Source organism: Corella eumyota, chromosome 6 (genome assembly GCF_963082875.1).
Source record: "Corella eumyota chromosome 6, kaCorEumy4.1, whole genome shotgun sequence".
Lineage (NCBI taxonomy): Eukaryota > Metazoa > Chordata > Ascidiacea > Phlebobranchia > Corellidae > Corella > Corella eumyota.
In genome coordinates this window covers 9,867,278-9,883,067 of record NC_137495.1, presented here as the reverse complement: position 1 = coordinate 9,883,067, position 15,790 = coordinate 9,867,278, and the positions used below count along the sequence as shown (strand labels likewise).

At 30.9% G+C, this 15,790-nt stretch overlaps 2 protein-coding genes and 1 pseudogene across 2 annotated transcripts; 1 reads left to right on the top strand and 2 right to left on the bottom strand.

The window, feature by feature from the left end:
• The first annotated feature begins 795 nt into the window (after window positions 1-795).
• On the top strand, window positions 796-2,799 carry LOC145755804 (uncharacterized). The gene is made up of 5 exons (XM_082572050.1): window positions 796-1,349; window positions 1,482-1,909; window positions 2,041-2,306; window positions 2,429-2,562; window positions 2,661-2,799. Exons 1-5 carry the CDS (start codon window positions 796-798, stop codon window positions 2,797-2,799), a joined length of 1,521 nt encoding a protein of 506 aa, XP_082428176.1.
• A 944-nt stretch (window positions 2,800-3,743) lies between these two features.
• On the bottom strand, window positions 3,744-4,949 carry LOC145755803 (uncharacterized; annotated as a pseudogene).
• Window positions 4,950-12,057: 7,108 nt separating this feature from the next.
• On the bottom strand, window positions 12,058-13,978 carry LOC145755802 (uncharacterized). Its single transcript, XM_082572049.1, has 2 exons — window positions 13,323-13,978; window positions 12,058-12,151 (listed from the first exon to the last, which is right to left on the bottom strand). Exons 1-2 carry the CDS (start codon window positions 13,793-13,795, stop codon window positions 12,058-12,060), a joined length of 567 nt encoding a protein of 188 aa, XP_082428175.1. The 5' UTR covers window positions 13,796-13,978.
• Window positions 13,979-15,790: the final 1,812 nt, after the last annotated feature.

The window sequence follows — 15,790 nt, the reverse complement described above, 5'->3', positions numbered from 1 at the left end:
AGAAGGGCAAACCAAAAAAATAATAAAAAACGAAAATATATTTTAAAAACCGAAAATAACTTTTTAAAACCGAAAAGAAATAATAAAAAAACGAAAATATATTTTAAAAACCGAAAATAACTTTTTAAAACCGAAAAAAAATAATAAAAAAACGAAAATATATTTTAAAAACCGCAAATAAGTTTTCAAAAACCGAAAATAAGTTTTACGTAAACCGAAAATAAGTTTTACGAAAACCGAAAATAAGTTTTACGTAAACCGAAAATAAGTTTTCAAAAACCGAGAATAAGTTTTTAAAAACCGCAAATATATTTTCATGACCTTTCACCTTTGCAAAGGCTTAACTTTACTAGCCATGCGAAGGAACACCGGTTAGCGATTAGCCTTCCCTTTTGGGTTAAAAAGAATATTTGTTTAATAAATGTCAAACGTGTAAGGTTAAAACTAGTTTATTTAATCTGGTAGCTAGTATATTTTGCTTGCTTATGCCTAGTTTTGTAATTATTAATCCAAATCGCACTGGCAGATTGGTGTAGCTGTCAGAACACTTGGCTTGGCATGACTGCATGAGGTCCTGGGTTCGACGCTATAAACAGTATGAACTCCTGCTGAGCCAACACTAAATTAGCAGCTTAATTATCAGGCAAAAACAATCTATAATGTTCTAAACTGCCAAAGTCAACTCGAGACCAGGTCGTGTTAACTGATGGTACTCTATATTTAGGTCTAGAACCCACATCAAAAATAAATATATATTTATAAAAAATTGGTAATTACCAGGCACGCTGTGTGACAATGACAGTCTGTCACACAAAAACTTCATTTAACAGTTATATACATTGTAATTTCTTCCCTCTGTCTTTTCGAACAAAAGAAAAGTTTTTAAAGTTGGATAAAGAAGTAACTATTGGCATTGGGTTAATGAATAACAACTTTCAAATTATGCGTGGTTCTGTTTTACCCTTAAAAGTAACAAAGGGGTGTTCTTCAGGTACAATTAGACAAGAGGCAATAAAAAAGAGAATTGCATACGATCAACATTTTAACAGCCATATAGATTATAACCTACTGTACCCGGATGGAACAATAGTTAACAGTATTCCAGGCAGCGATACAAAATTTTCTTTGATAAGGTATAAAGAGGAACTGGGAAGGCCCTTTGGAAAAATAGTCTTTTACTTGTGTCCCGATAAAAACAATGACACTTGTTTAAAAAAAAACAGCATAGATGACTGGTGCCTACCTGCTTTATTTAAAGGTAATGAAGATGAAGCTTTTAATTCGACTAGTACAGACAACTCTGAAATAGCAAGCACAAGCAAAACAGAAAAAGCAGCTGATTTAGCTAAGTAATGAATTTATAGTATAAATGTAAACTTTATTAAAACAATTAATTGGGTAGACAGGCCTACTTTTAAAGTTAAATTAGAAATCACAAGTTTTGTGGTAAGATTATGCTTAACTTAGTTTTATTCAAACAGAGAGCCTACAACATTGTGCCCAATATGCAACCAAAGGTTTTTGCGGAGCATTATTGAGGTTCATGCCAGTGAGTGTGGCCAAAGTCGAGACCCAGTTTATTATTGTGGAAATAGTAGCCCCACAATTGACTTATGTGAAGATGTTGAAACTGAAGGCAGTATTGATCATGGTATCAGTACAACATCAGTATTACCAAAAAATGGTGATGATATCTTAAAATCTATTGTAGAAGAAATTCAAAAAGTAAATGTGTCTCAAAATGATGATTTTCTTAACATCAATGTTAGAAGAGGATGGGCTTTTAAAGATTTTAAAGTATTTTTTGACAAGACCTGGAATAAAAAGAAACAGAATATGGCGTATAGATTTACCTTTATTGGAGAAAGTGGAGTTGACACTGGTGGCGTTTCTCGTGACTTCTATGCAGGTTTAAATTTAACTTAATTTATGTTTAATCAATGCAGATATTTTAGAGTAACATTAGATTTTGTTATATTTATTTATTAAAATAATAATGTTGGGTTCTCATGATAAATTATATATAATGGTTATGTACAGAAGCCATTAATGACATTAAGTCGCAGTATTTTAGTGGAGATGAAAAAAAGGGTTTAGAACCGTGTTGTGGAATTGTAAGTGTTGTTGATGGCACTGCACAGGCAATTGGTCATTTATTTGTTGCAAGCTTATGCAATGGAGGGTGTGGACCTGGCTTTCTATCCCCATGGGTTTACAAATACTTACTAAATGGAATTGACGGTGCTACTGAAACTGTTCCGGATGAACTTAAAAGTGATTCATTGTTTTCCAATTTATATATTCAGGTAAATTGTTGTTTTAATAAATGTTTTTTAAAGTACTTTTAATTATTAATTTATAGCCTATATATGTACATTTTTTATCACCAGCAATATAATTAAATTAACAATGCTATTTTGATTTGTAGGTAGTAAAAGCTAAAACAGACAATGAGTTTTCAGATACACTGTGTTCTGATGTTGCATCACCAGCATTAGAAGCCATTGGGTACAGGGGAGACCCTTCAAAAGCTAAATTAACAAATAAATGGTCCCTGTTAAAGTAAGTTATTTTTTTTCTTCGTTTATGAGTACCAACCAATTTGTAGATAATGGATTAGATATGTATGTTTGTTATATATTACTCAATGTTTGTAAAAGGTCATTAAGCATATTCAACGATTTATTCAATAGAAGTTTATTCATCAAAGAAAGGGTTGAACCGTCCCTAAATGCACTGAATGAGATTTCAAAGGGAATGGAATGTTACATACAATATGAGGTCTGCACTATGTGCTAATGTGGCATTGTTTGAATCAGTGTTTTGTCCTTCTGAATTGTTTCATTGGGATTTTGATACGATTAGCAACCTTCTCAAACCTCAATTTTCAGAAGAAGGAAGCAATTACAAAACCCGAGAAATTCAGACATACAAAAGTTTCCTAGATTTTCTTGAAGCTTCCTATTATGACGGTAAATTTTAAAATATTATGACAGTAAATTTTAAAATTTATGGGTAGATGATGAAAATATGTTTTTTTTCGTGTAACCATTAACATTTATGAAATATTTCGATGTACAACTTAATTACAGAAAAGGCTGGAATAAAACTGTCTACTATCATGAAATTTATATGTGGATCGCCTACTAAGCCTGCGCTTGGTTTGCCTTATAATTTAACGGTTGAATTTGTGAATGATTGCAAAAAAACTGCAAATGGCACGAGTTGCCAGTGTTTACCAACAGTTAGCACATGTTCACTAACACTAAGATTGCCCACACATATAAGCTCTGCTAGAGATATGGAAAGTTCTTTTGAAAAAGCTGTTCAATGGGAAATTGGGTTTGGATTGATTTAAATACTGCAAATAAAATTTTTAATTTGATAACAATCAATTTCGTTTTATTGATTTTCATATTTAAAAAAAAATGAATGTAATACAATAGAAACTTAAGTAGTACTACAAACACTAAAATAATTTAAAAAAAATGCCAAATGATTACAAATTAAAATAGCGAATGATTACAAAAAATATTTATATATATAAGGGCACTGCTAAATAATACAAACTTACTACACATGCAACAAGAGGTAAATTTAATTCAAATCCCTTTCCTTACCTTCTAAATACCTAAAATATATTTTCATAATTTAATAGGCTACTAACTACTTATTACACAGAGCTTGAAATAGCAAATTTGCTTGTGTTTGGCATGTTTGAACCTTATAAAATAACACTTATTTTAGTCAGTAGCATATCCACACAGTTTAAAGTACAGCAATAACGACTCATGCCAGTTTTGCGGACATGCTAAGCCGGTTTCTTCCATAACATACGTAAAGTAATCCTGAAAAGCACTTTCTTGATTAGAATTTTGTAAGAAATTTTGTCTAACATTCGCATTGTTGTAAATCAATGGGTATTAAAAAATTGTAGGTGTTTCTACATTCAGGAAAGTTGTATATTTCATTAGGACGGCCGCAAACTGTATCAAATCTTGATTTTCTAATATAGTGTGTGTTCCAATTTTCTTTAAAATTGATTAAATCCTTTTGTAAAATATTTGAAAAACTGAACCATAAACATTCACTCTGCATGTTACTTCCTGGAGTGTAATGATTTTGATCAATCAAATCTTTAAAGAAATTCATCCACCATGTTGTTACAGATTTTCGCAATGTGGACCACCAAGATTCAATACGTTGATTATGAGGAGATGTCCCATAAATATGTCCTTCAGTAGAATCAATAAAAAAGCATTGTGCAGATGCTAATATTCCATTTTCGGTCCCGCAATCGCTTCTTACTCTTTTGGGGCAGCCACCTTCATTTTCCACGTGTGTTAAGAACAGTTTTGCAATTGTTGAAGGATTATTATTTGATTTTAAAACTTCAAGCCAAAGAATTTTGCGACTATACCCGTCAATACATCCATGAATACAAAATCCATATGGCTTCAGCTTATCATACCCATCTACATGCCAGCAGTAATTGGGTCCTGGAACACAGTATGATCTTCTTTTTAATTTTTTTGCCCGTCTTAATGAAGATCCCTCAGGATCAAGTTCTCGAAGAGCAATTTCTACACTCTTTCTGGTGGTTACGACACCATCCAATTTTAAAGAATTCCACATCATTCTGTAACCCATTAGGCAGCCAGATCCATTAATTTTTTCTTTGATTAAATTTTTTAATTCATTTTCATTTAACAAAGAGCGGCGTGACAAATTATAAACTGATAGTCTTGACTTTAAAGTTCTTGTGCTTAATTTTATGCCATGATGCTTGTACAGAAAGTTGGTTATAACATCATATGTATATCCTTTAAAAAAATAATATCTTATAGCCATCTCTTCTTTATTCAACAGCAAACCACATTGTGTACAAAATTTATGGTTTAATTTAACTTGTTCATTGCTATTACAATACTTACAAACAATAAACACCATTTTTCTCTTTAAAACATAAAAACAAATTTAACAATGTGCAAACTAGGTAAATATTGGGACTTACACCCTTAAGGCTGATTTTTTTTAATTTTGAAAACTTATTTTCGGTTTACGTAAAACTTATTTTCGGTTTTTGAAAACTTATTTTCGGTTTACGTAAAACTTATTTTCGGTTTATGAAAACTTATTTTCGGTTTACGTAAAACTTATTTTCGGTTTTTGAAAACTTATTTTCGGTTTTTAAAATATATTTTTGTTTTTTTAATATTTTTTTTTCGGTTTTAAAAAGTTATTTTCGGTTTTAAAATATATTTTCGTTTTTTATCATTTTTTTGGTTTGCCCTTCTGGGCCACCGTAGCTTATGCACAATAAGCTACATCATCCCAGCTAAAGGAGAACCCGGGTATTAAAAATAAAAAAATACACACGATATAGGCACAGAGAAAAATACAATCTACTAATTATTTTTTTAAAGTAAGGAAAAATATAGTGTCATATTTTTTATTTGATTTTTAACATTTTTATTTAATTTTTTGGTAGTAAAAACATTACAATAGCAATAACACATACAAATACGAGCGGCATAACATAATACGAAGTAAAGCTTAAGTGGTATTGGCAAGAAATATGTCCCTTATATACCCTCAGATAATTTTGAGCGAATTACCTGATCCCAACATGTTTTGCCCCCCTTTCTGACCGCTTACGCCTCTGGTGTGTGCGATTTTGGGTTTCAAGAAAGGTTTTAGGTTTTAAATTTGGGTTTAATTTTTCATTAATTTTGGTTCGAAAAAGGTTAAGGAGGACCTAGAATAGGTGTGATAAAATAGTCAAAAACTGTTTAAAAATGAAACAATAATAAGAAAACGGAAAAGATTAGTATGGTGATACGACGGCCTGTCGTCGACATAGTCACAGCAGTGTTGTTGCGGTAAACAAGTAAGTTTGCTTCGGTAACAATATTAAAAGACACGTCAGATGGGCAATTATTATAAATTGCATTTGTGGACAAATCAGGATTTGTGTTTTTTATGAAAGGTTTTTCATTAGAGCTCTCTTCTTTAGGAGAGGTAAGACTCTTGACCTGACTAGAACTAGAAATTTCATATGTATTGTCATTCGCCAAAGACATAATTTCTTCGCTAAGATCTTCTGTTATTTGCATCCTCGGTACTTTGCCGGTGCTTTGTAATTCATTTTCAGTCTCTGCCGGTATATTATTTACTTCTTCTTTATTTTTCTTTCGCATTCTCGGTGCTTATTAATGTAACTTCGGCCTTTGCCGGTGCTTAAATTTTTCACGTCCTTCTCGGTAAGTTTTTCTCCATCATTGGAAGCATTGATCATCTGTTTGCAACCAAAATGACCAGAACATGATGGGTTATTTGATGTTGAGATGTTGGACAAGGGTAAATCAACGCAATGGGGTGTACAGTCCCACTGACGATGTTTTCCGATGTTTTTAAAAGGTTTTACTTTTTTGACATATGCGGAATAAAACAGGAATCAATTACAGGTATGTTTGACAATTCCACACACTCATTTGTAGGTTTGTGACACAGCAGGTTTCTAGCAAAATCAGTAGATAAGTTCAAGTTTACTTACGGGCCAAATCCTATTTACAGATCCCATGTTAATAAGAAAAGAATTGTGTGAGCGATAATCGAATATATAAAACATGTGGTAAGTAATACAATTAAAATGTTATTTGAGAATGTCCACAATTTACTGAGTTAACAGCATGGGTAGGGTGTAAGTTAGACAAGGTAAAGGTAGATGCCATGGTTGGGTCAAGAGGCTGGTCAGCGGTTAAAACAAATTACCCTTCGATATCGCGTTGCCCCACCGAACATTTAGTGCCATTACAACCTAAGTCAACATCATTACCAGAACATTAAAATTAACATTATCACGAAAAGATACAACCCTCTTATCAGACCGATTACGTTTAGAAAATAAAGAGGGTAACATAATCGTTAAATACAATATAATTATACACTACATAAAACATCAAAAATATATACTCATAATATACAAAGATAAAAAGGGTACTTATTGTTCGTTGACGAAGATCTTCTTGTTGGTATGGTCAACACGGGCTTGCTGACTGAAGACAATAAATCCAAACAGTATTGTGTCCAACATTATTGCGATGTTCACAGCTTGAGTCAGGTGCTACAAGTCCTGATTGTCAGAAATCTCACACTTTAATAACAGAAGGCAGTCACCAATTTGTAGCGGTCTCCGTCGACCCAATGGAAAGGTTTTATTTTTAAGTTAAAGACAGTTAATTGTTTTTCTAACTAGCTAATTGCTAGTCTGCTGGTTAGGAATTCTTAAATTAACCACGCAGGTGAATTCACTGTATAATTATAGTATACGGCAATTTCTTCAAATCTAATTCAAATTTCATTGACGGTAAAGCAAAAAATTCCAAAATACAACTACTTTGTAGGAAGGCATAAGATAACTATTTAAAATAAAAATAAAGAATAGAATCACATGTCAAAGGCAAACCATAGTTTTTAAAAACAAGTTTAAGATTAAAAGACATATCAAAATAGGAGTTAATATAAGGTTTTGATGAAATCGAGAACCGATAACAAAAATAATTCCCACCAAATGTGAAATAAATAAATTTAATTGTTTTTAATGTGAACGAAAGGTTAGCTTATGCACAATAAGGTACAAGTACCTACTATTATTGTAGGTTATATTAAAAATTGTTTGGAATTATCAAATAAAAAACACATTAAAAATGTTAAACACAATATTTAGTATTTATAGTTTATTGATGTATAATAAACATACGAGGGTTAACCCATGTAACGTTTAGTGATTAGGACTATTTTTATATGATACCCAACGAAATTATCAGATATATTAAGTTTTAAGCAAAACTTAATGTTCTAAAAGGTAAACTTTGCTTTAGTAATACTTGGGCAACCTGTCCGTTTCTTGTAAGTGTTTGTCGGCCAATATCAACTCTTTCTGGCTGGAAAATTTTCGAAATTAATAACACAACCATAATTTGTTAGAATTTTTTTTTTTTTTTAAAGTTCTGAATTTTTAGTATGTTTGTTATTATCCCAACGAATCGCAAACCTCCTATTAACGACATTTAATTATCACTAATTACTAATTAATATATTTTATTATTAAAATTTAAAGATTAAATTTGCTGAAATTTTAATATGTTGTTGGTATTATTATTTTGTATGTTGCTATTTAAAATGAAGATTTAACTCTAGCTAAATATCGTTTAATCATTATTTTTGTTTTTTATAAAATAATGAATCAGTGTGAGTTTAACGCTTGAATAATTTAATAGCGTTCTGGTCGCCGTCAAAAATCGTCCTTTTCGCTGTCCATTAAAGTAAAAAATATTGGTTGAAAATTTAAGTAAAATGTTAAAATATAAGTAAAAAATGTGTAAAATTTTTGTTTTAATTGTTTTGTTATTATTATATTTTAATACTTGTTTGATTACTAAAAAATTAAGATCGGTATTTTGCTTTTAAATTTAGTTTACTTTTATATTACAATATCAATAAGTGCGTGTTCGCTTGTTAAAATTAGGTTTAAATATACAAAAGTTTATATTTAAATTTATAATTTAATTAATAAACCTACTAAATAAATTATATTTATAAAAAAGAATCAAATAATTTCGAACCATATTTTATTTATCAAATAAATCTAGTTATTATTATGGTTCGAAATCTTAGATTTCGAAACATATTGTTATTGTCAGTGTATTTATTATTATTATTATGGTTCGAAATCTTAGATTTCGAAACATATTGTTATTGTCCGTATATTTATTATTATTTTTATTTTTATTCTTACTAATCCGAATTTTGAAATCGAATAACTTTTGTTCTTTAAAACTAAAAGTTCTAAATTTTTAGTATGTTTGTTATTATCCCAACGAATCGCAAACCTCCTATTTACAACTTTTAATTATCACTAATTACTAATTAATATATTTTATTATTAAAATTAAAAGATTAAATTTTCTGAAATTTTAATATGTTGCTGGTATTATTATTTTGTATGTTGCTATTTAAAATGAAGATTTAACTCTAGCTAAATATCGTTTAATCATTATTTTAGTTTTTTTATAAAATAACGAATCAGTGTGAGTTTAACGCTTGAATAATTTAATAGCGTTCTGGTCGCCGTCAAAAATCGTTCTTTTCGCTGTCCATTAAAGTAAAAAATATTAGTTGAAAATTTAAGTAAAATGTTAAAATATAAGTAAAAAATGTGTAAAATTTTTGTTTTAATTGTTTTGTTATTATTATATTTTAATACTTGTTTGATTACTAAAAAATTAAGATCGGCATTTTGCTTTTAAATTTAGTTTACTTTTATATCACAATATCAATGAGTGCGTGTTCGCTTGTTAAAATTAGGTTTAAATATAAAAAAGTTCATATTTAAATTTACAATTTAATTAATAAACCTATTAAATCAATTATATTTATAAAAAAGAATCAAACAATTTCGAACCATATTTTATTTATCAAATAAATCTAGTTATTATTGTTTTTATTCTTTCTAGTCAGAATTTTGAAAGACGATAACTTTTGTTCTTTAAAACTAAAAGTTCTAAATTTTTAGTATGTTTGTTATTATCCCAACGAATCGCAAACCTCCTATTTACGACATTTAACTATCACTAATTACTAATTAATAGGTGTTTGTTTATTAAAATTTAAAGGTTGTTATTAATTTTTTAAATCTTAGTCAATTGTATATTATGATATTACTAACTCAAAAATAAATTAAAATTTTAATTTTTATCACTAATTGGTTAATAATAGGTGTTTATTTATTAAAATTTAAAGTTTTTAGCGTATATAAATTGTAACAATATAATTTATTATTCAGTTAAGCAAAAACAGTTAAGTAAGTAATGAATTGGTAGTCGGTTTATAAAACACAACATAATACAAAAAAGGCAAAAGATAAGACTGTAGCCCAGACTTCTTATCAGGCAAAATCACGTGTCCCTAAGGGGCCGCTACATTACCCCCCTCCAGAAGCGGAAAATTGTTCATTTACGTTAAATGGGTAAACCGTTGTGGTGGTTTAATTTGACGCTTGTTACCATCTCTTCGACAGTTTGTTTTCGTCTCTATATGGGTTTTTACGTTCGTTTCTTCTAGAATTACTTGCTTACGAGGTCTGCCTCGTAACTTTGGTTGGGCTAGTTGTACAGGCATAATGCGATCCAGATACGCAGGTTTTATGCGGTCAATCGAAATGATTTCTGTACGTCCGCCGATATCAATCTTAAAAGTTTTTAATCCGTGCTTAATAACTTTATATGGACCTTCATATGGGGTGCAAAGTGGCGCCTTGTATCCCACTTTCTTAATAAAAACAAAGCTGCTGTTCTTTAAATCAGAAGGTATGTAGCTATTTGGTTTACAATGCCACGAGGTTTGAGGCGCTTCTTGTTTTATAACGTGGCGGAGCTTTTGTAAAAAATCTCCAGGTGCGTTGTTGTGGTCGGTAGCCTCCACAAAAGGGCCTGGAATGGTGAGTGGTGCTCCATACACCATTTCTGCTGAGGAACATCCTAAATCTTCTTTGGGTGTGGTTCTAATTCCGAGTAGAACCCAAGGCAGTTCGTCAACCCAATTGTTGTCTTTAAGTCGCGACATCAACGATGCCTTAAGTTGTCTATGGAATCGCTCCACCAGGCCGTTGGCCTGTGGGTGAAATGCTGTGGTAAATTGCAAAGAAGTGCCCATAAACTTAGCAATATCTGACCATAGTTTTGATGTAAACTGTGCTCCTCGGTCTGACGACAATGTTGACGGTATTCCAAAACGAGATATCCATTGTTGAATAAAAACTTTTGCACATGATGTCGTCGATGTTTCTTGCAGTGGGTACGCCTCTGGCCACCTTGTGAACCGGTCAACTACAGTAAGCAAATATCTAAAACCTTGAGATGGCGGCAAAGGTCCCACAAGGTAAATATTTAAATGATCAAATCGTTTTACAGGCAATGAATAGTGGTGCAGTGGGGCTCTTGTGCATTTGTGGACCTTAGCTTTTTGGCAATAAACACATTGTTTTGCCCATTCGCCAATTTGTTTTTTAAGTCCTTTCCAAACAAATTTTTCAGCAATTAGTTTCTTTGTGCTTCGTATCGATGGATGCGATAAACCATGAACTAAATCAAATATTTTTCGACGCCAAGATTCCGGAACAAGCGGTCGCGGTGATCCAGTTGTTGTGTCATATAAAAGCGAAGTCTGGTTTTTGTCGCAAGAAAATTTTTCAATTTTTAAACTAGAGTTGGCTTTCAATTCATTTATAATTTCTTTATCTCTTTCTTGATCTAAGGCCATATCTGAAAAATTGATTCCTAAAGATGCCTGTATGACATTTATTCCAGGTCTTGATAATGCGTCAGCAACAAAATTCTTTTTTCCTTCTATATGGCGGATATCCGTAGTGTATTCCGAAATAGCGCTAAGTTGTCGTTGTTGGCGAGCTGACCATGGTGAAGTAGTTTTAGTTAATGCATAAGTAAGTGGTTTGTGATCGGTAAAAGCTACAAAGTGCCGTCCTTCCAAGAAGTACCTAAAATGACGAATAGCAAGATGTAATGCTAGAAGTTCACGGTCGAACGCACTGTATTTTATTTCAGGTGGCCGTAGATGTTTGCTAAAGAAGGCCAATGGTTTCCACAAACCATATATATTTTGCTGTAGTACTCCCCCAACAGCTATATCGGAAGCATCCACAGTTAACGCAGTTGGCGCTCCTACTTGTGGATGGGAAAGCATAGTGGCATTAACTAAAATGTTTTTAGCTTTAACAAATGCGTTATTTAGTTGATCACTCCACAGTAGAGGTTTAGATTTTTTTTTAATTTCTTCGTAAATCGGTCGCATGATGTTAGCCACTCTTGGTAGAAAACGATGATAAAAATTGATCATGCCAGCAAACCGTTGCAGTTCTTGAAATAAGTTGGTCGTGGAAAATTGTTTATTACCTCCACTTTATTTGGTAAAGGCTTGGCTCCTTCGTGGTCAATGCGGTGGCCTAAAAATTCAATACTTGTTTGTCCGAATTGACATTTAGTCGCGTTTATTATTAGACCGTTTTCGTTCAGACGCGTAAACAATTCTTTGAGATGCTGGTAATGTTCGCTTTTTGACTTGCTTGCTACCAAAATATCATCTAAGTACACGAAAACAAAATTAAGATTCCGGCACACACAATCCATCAGTCTTTGAAAAGTTTGTGCTGCATTTTTTAATCCAAAGGGCATTCTTATGTACTCAAATAAGCCAAAAGGAGTAATGACTGCAGTTTTTGGAATATCTTCTGTTGCTACAGATACTTGGTGGTAGCCTCTAACAAGGTCTATTTTTGAAAATATGTTTGCATTTTCTAAATTCGCAGAAAAATCTTGAATATGTGGTATGGGGTATCTATCGGGCGTGGTAACAGCATTTAGTCGTCTGTAATCTCCACATGGTCTCCAATCACCGTTGGATTTCTTAACCATGTGCAATGGAGATGCCCACGGGCTGGCTGATCTTCTGACAATACCCATGCTTTCCATCTTGTTGAATTCACGCTTGGCTTGTACCAGTTTGTCTGGTGGCAGTCTACGTGCACGGGCGCTAATCGGTCGCCCGTTTGTTATAAGAAAATGTTCCACCTTGTGTTTGGTTTGCTTTTGCTGGAAATTTGGAGTTGTTATCAGTGGAAATTGTGCGAGTAAAGCAGCATATTGGTTTTGATGTAAACCAATTGCGTTTATTCTGGGGGCTGAGACATCTAACAACTCAATCGAACAGTTTGTGTTTAATTTAGCGCTAATTAATGTTTTGTTTTTTATGTCTACCAAAAGCGAATTGGCTCGAAGAAAATCTGCCCCGAGCAGTGGTTGAGATACTTCTGCGATTGTGAAAATCCATTTAAATTTACCAAACGGTAAATCCAAATGTAATAGGCGTTGGCCGTACGTCTTAATCTCGCTTCCGTTGGCGGCTCGAAGCTTTTTCTGGTTAGAGCCATTATATCGATCAATTCTTCTTGGTGGGTATACGCTTATTTCAGCTCCAGTATCAACTAAAAAGTTTTGTTTTGAACACTTGTCTTTAACGAAGTATAAATTAAACGTGCCGCCGGCCGCCCTCATCGTTATTGACGACCGGCATATTCGTTTTCCGAAAAACTGCAAGGTGGACAGCACTGCCTGGCTTTATTTCCGAAACGTTGATGATAAAAACATAGATTTTTTTTATTTGGTTGACGTTTATTATACTTCCAATCAGTTTCATGGGATCTATAAACTTTAGAAACTAACCCAGAAAATTAGGGTTTAGCTAAGCATAATTTATCTGCTTTTAAAGCCAATTCTCTCATGTCTGTTGTTTCTTCGGTAGCTAAACCAACTCTCACTTCCTCGGGCAGTAGTTGCAAAAACATATGTTTAAAGAGAAAACACGATCCGTGATTTCCCATCAATGCCAGCATTTCGTCCATCACAGCAGAAGGTTTTCTATCTCCAAGTTCTGGCATTTCAATTATTCTTTGGGCTCGTTCTTCCTCGGAAAGCTCAAACGTTTTTAAAAGTCGTTCTTTGATAGCAATATATTTTCCTTTTGTTGGTGGATTTTCCATAAAATCGATTACGCGTTTTGCTGTATCCTGGTCTAGTGCTGCGATAACATGGCAGTATTTCGTTTCGTCGATTGTTATATTTCGCAGAGTAAATTGGGCTTCTGCTTGGTTAAACCAAATTTTGGCATGTTGCGACCAAAAGGTTGGCAGTTTAACCGCTACAGCATTTTCTTGCGTCATATTGTTTTAAAATTTTCGTTTTAAAACGTCGGGGTCACCAATTTAGCGTATATAAATTGTAACAATATAATTTATTATTCAGTTAAGCAAAAACAGTTAAGTAAGTAATGAATTGGTAGTCGGTTTATAAAACACAACATAATACAAAAAAGGCAAAAGATAAGACTGTAGCCCAGACTTCTTATCAGGCAAAATCACGTGTCCCTAAGGGGCCGCTACAAGTTTGTTATTTATTTTTTAAATCTTGGTCAATTGTATATCATGATATCAGTAACTCAAAAATGAATTAAAATTTTAATTTTTATCACTAATTACTAATTAAAAGGTGTTTCTTTATTAAAATTTAAAGGTTGTTATTAATTTTTCAAATCTTGGTCAATTGTATATCATGATATTAGTAACTCAAAAATAAATTAAAATTTTAATTTTTGACACTAATTACTAATAAATAGGTGTTTGTTTATTTAAATTTAATGATTGTTATTAGATTTTTAAATTTTGGTCAGTTATATGTTATAATATTTATAACTTGAAAATGAAATAAAAATTAATTCTTGTTTGTTTATTATATTTAAATGCTTGTTCGTTGATTAAAAGTTAAAGTCCGATATTAAGCACTAAAAATTTGGTATAATGTATTTTAAAATATAAGTAGTTGAAAAACATATTTGAAAAATAAGTTTCAATTGTTTATCATATTTAAATGCTTGTTTATTTAATTTAAATCAAAAATTAATTTTAGGAATTTAAAATTTGGTATAATCTATATCCTGATATAAACAACTTAAAACTGGGTTAAATATTAGTTTTTGTGTGTATAGTATATATAAATGCTTGTTTGTTCATTCGATATGTAATATTCTTAATTAATGTTTATGCATATCTTTTTTTATTTATAAAAATTTATGTTAAAAATAATCAAAAAATTTCGAACCATATTTTATTTATCAAATAAATCTAGTTATTATTATTATGGTTCGAAATCTTAGATTTCGAAACATATTGTTATTGTCATTATATTTATTATTATTATTATTATTATTATTGTTTTTATTCTTATTTGACAAATTTTGAAAGACGATAACTTTTGTTCTTTAAAAGTAAAAGTTCTAAATTTTTAGTATGTTTGTTATTATCCCAACGAATCGCAAACCTCCTATTAACGACATTTAAATGTCACTAATTACTAATTAATATATTTTATTATTAAAATTTAAAGATTAAATTTGCTGAAATTTTAATATGTTGTTGGTATTATTATTTTGTGTGTTGCTATTTAAAATGAAGATTTAACTCTAGCTAAATATCGTTTAATCATTATTTTAGTTTTTTTATAAAATAACGAATCAGTCTGAGTTTAACGCTTGAATAATTTAATAGCGTTCTGGTCGCCGTCAAAAATCGTCCTTTTCGCTGTCCATTAAAGTAAAAAATATTGGTTGAAAATTTAAGTAAAATGTTAAAATATAAGTAAACAATGTGTAAAATTTTCGTTTTAATTGTTTTGTTATTATTATATTTTAATACTTGTTTGATTACTAAAAAATTAAGATCGGTATTTTGCTTTTAAATTTAGTTTACTTTTATATTACAATATCAATGAGTGCGTGTTCGCTTGTTAAAATTAGGTTTAAATATAAAAAAGTTCATATTTAAATTTATAATTTAATTAATAAACCTACTAAATAAATTATATTTATAAAAAAAATCAAACAATTTCGAACCATATTTTATTTATCAAATAAATCTAGTTGTTTTTATTCTTTCTAGTCAGAATTTTGAAAGACGATAACTTTTGTTCTTTAAATCTAAAAGTTCTAAATTTTTAGTATGTTTGTTATTATCCCAACGAATCGCAAACCTCCTATTAACGACATTTAAATGTCACTAATTACTAATTAATATATTTTATTATTAAAATTTAAAGATTAAATTTACTGAAATTTTAATATGTTGTTGGTATTATTATTTTGTATGTTGCTATTTAAAATGAAG

Excerpts from the sequence above, each read along its gene's own strand:
- LOC145755804 (XM_082572050.1), top strand. The coding sequence starts at position 796 with ATGACAGTCTGTCACACAAAAACTTCATTTAACAGTTATATACATTGT. Across the intron at positions 1,350-1,481 it reads AAAGCAGCTGATTTAGCTAA|AGAGCCTACAACATTGTGCC; the intron begins GTAATGAATTTA and ends TTATTCAAACAG. Across the intron at positions 2,307-2,428 it reads TTTCCAATTTATATATTCAG|GTAGTAAAAGCTAAAACAGA; the intron begins GTAAATTGTTGT and ends TTTGATTTGTAG.
- LOC145755802 (XM_082572049.1), bottom strand. The coding sequence starts at position 13,795 with ATGACGCAAGAAAATGCTGTAGCGGTTAAACTGCCAACCTTTTGGTCG. Across the intron at positions 12,152-13,322 it reads TTAAAAGCAGATAAATTATG|TGGTAGCAAGCAAGTCAAAA; the intron begins CTTAGCTAAACC and ends TAGATGATATTT.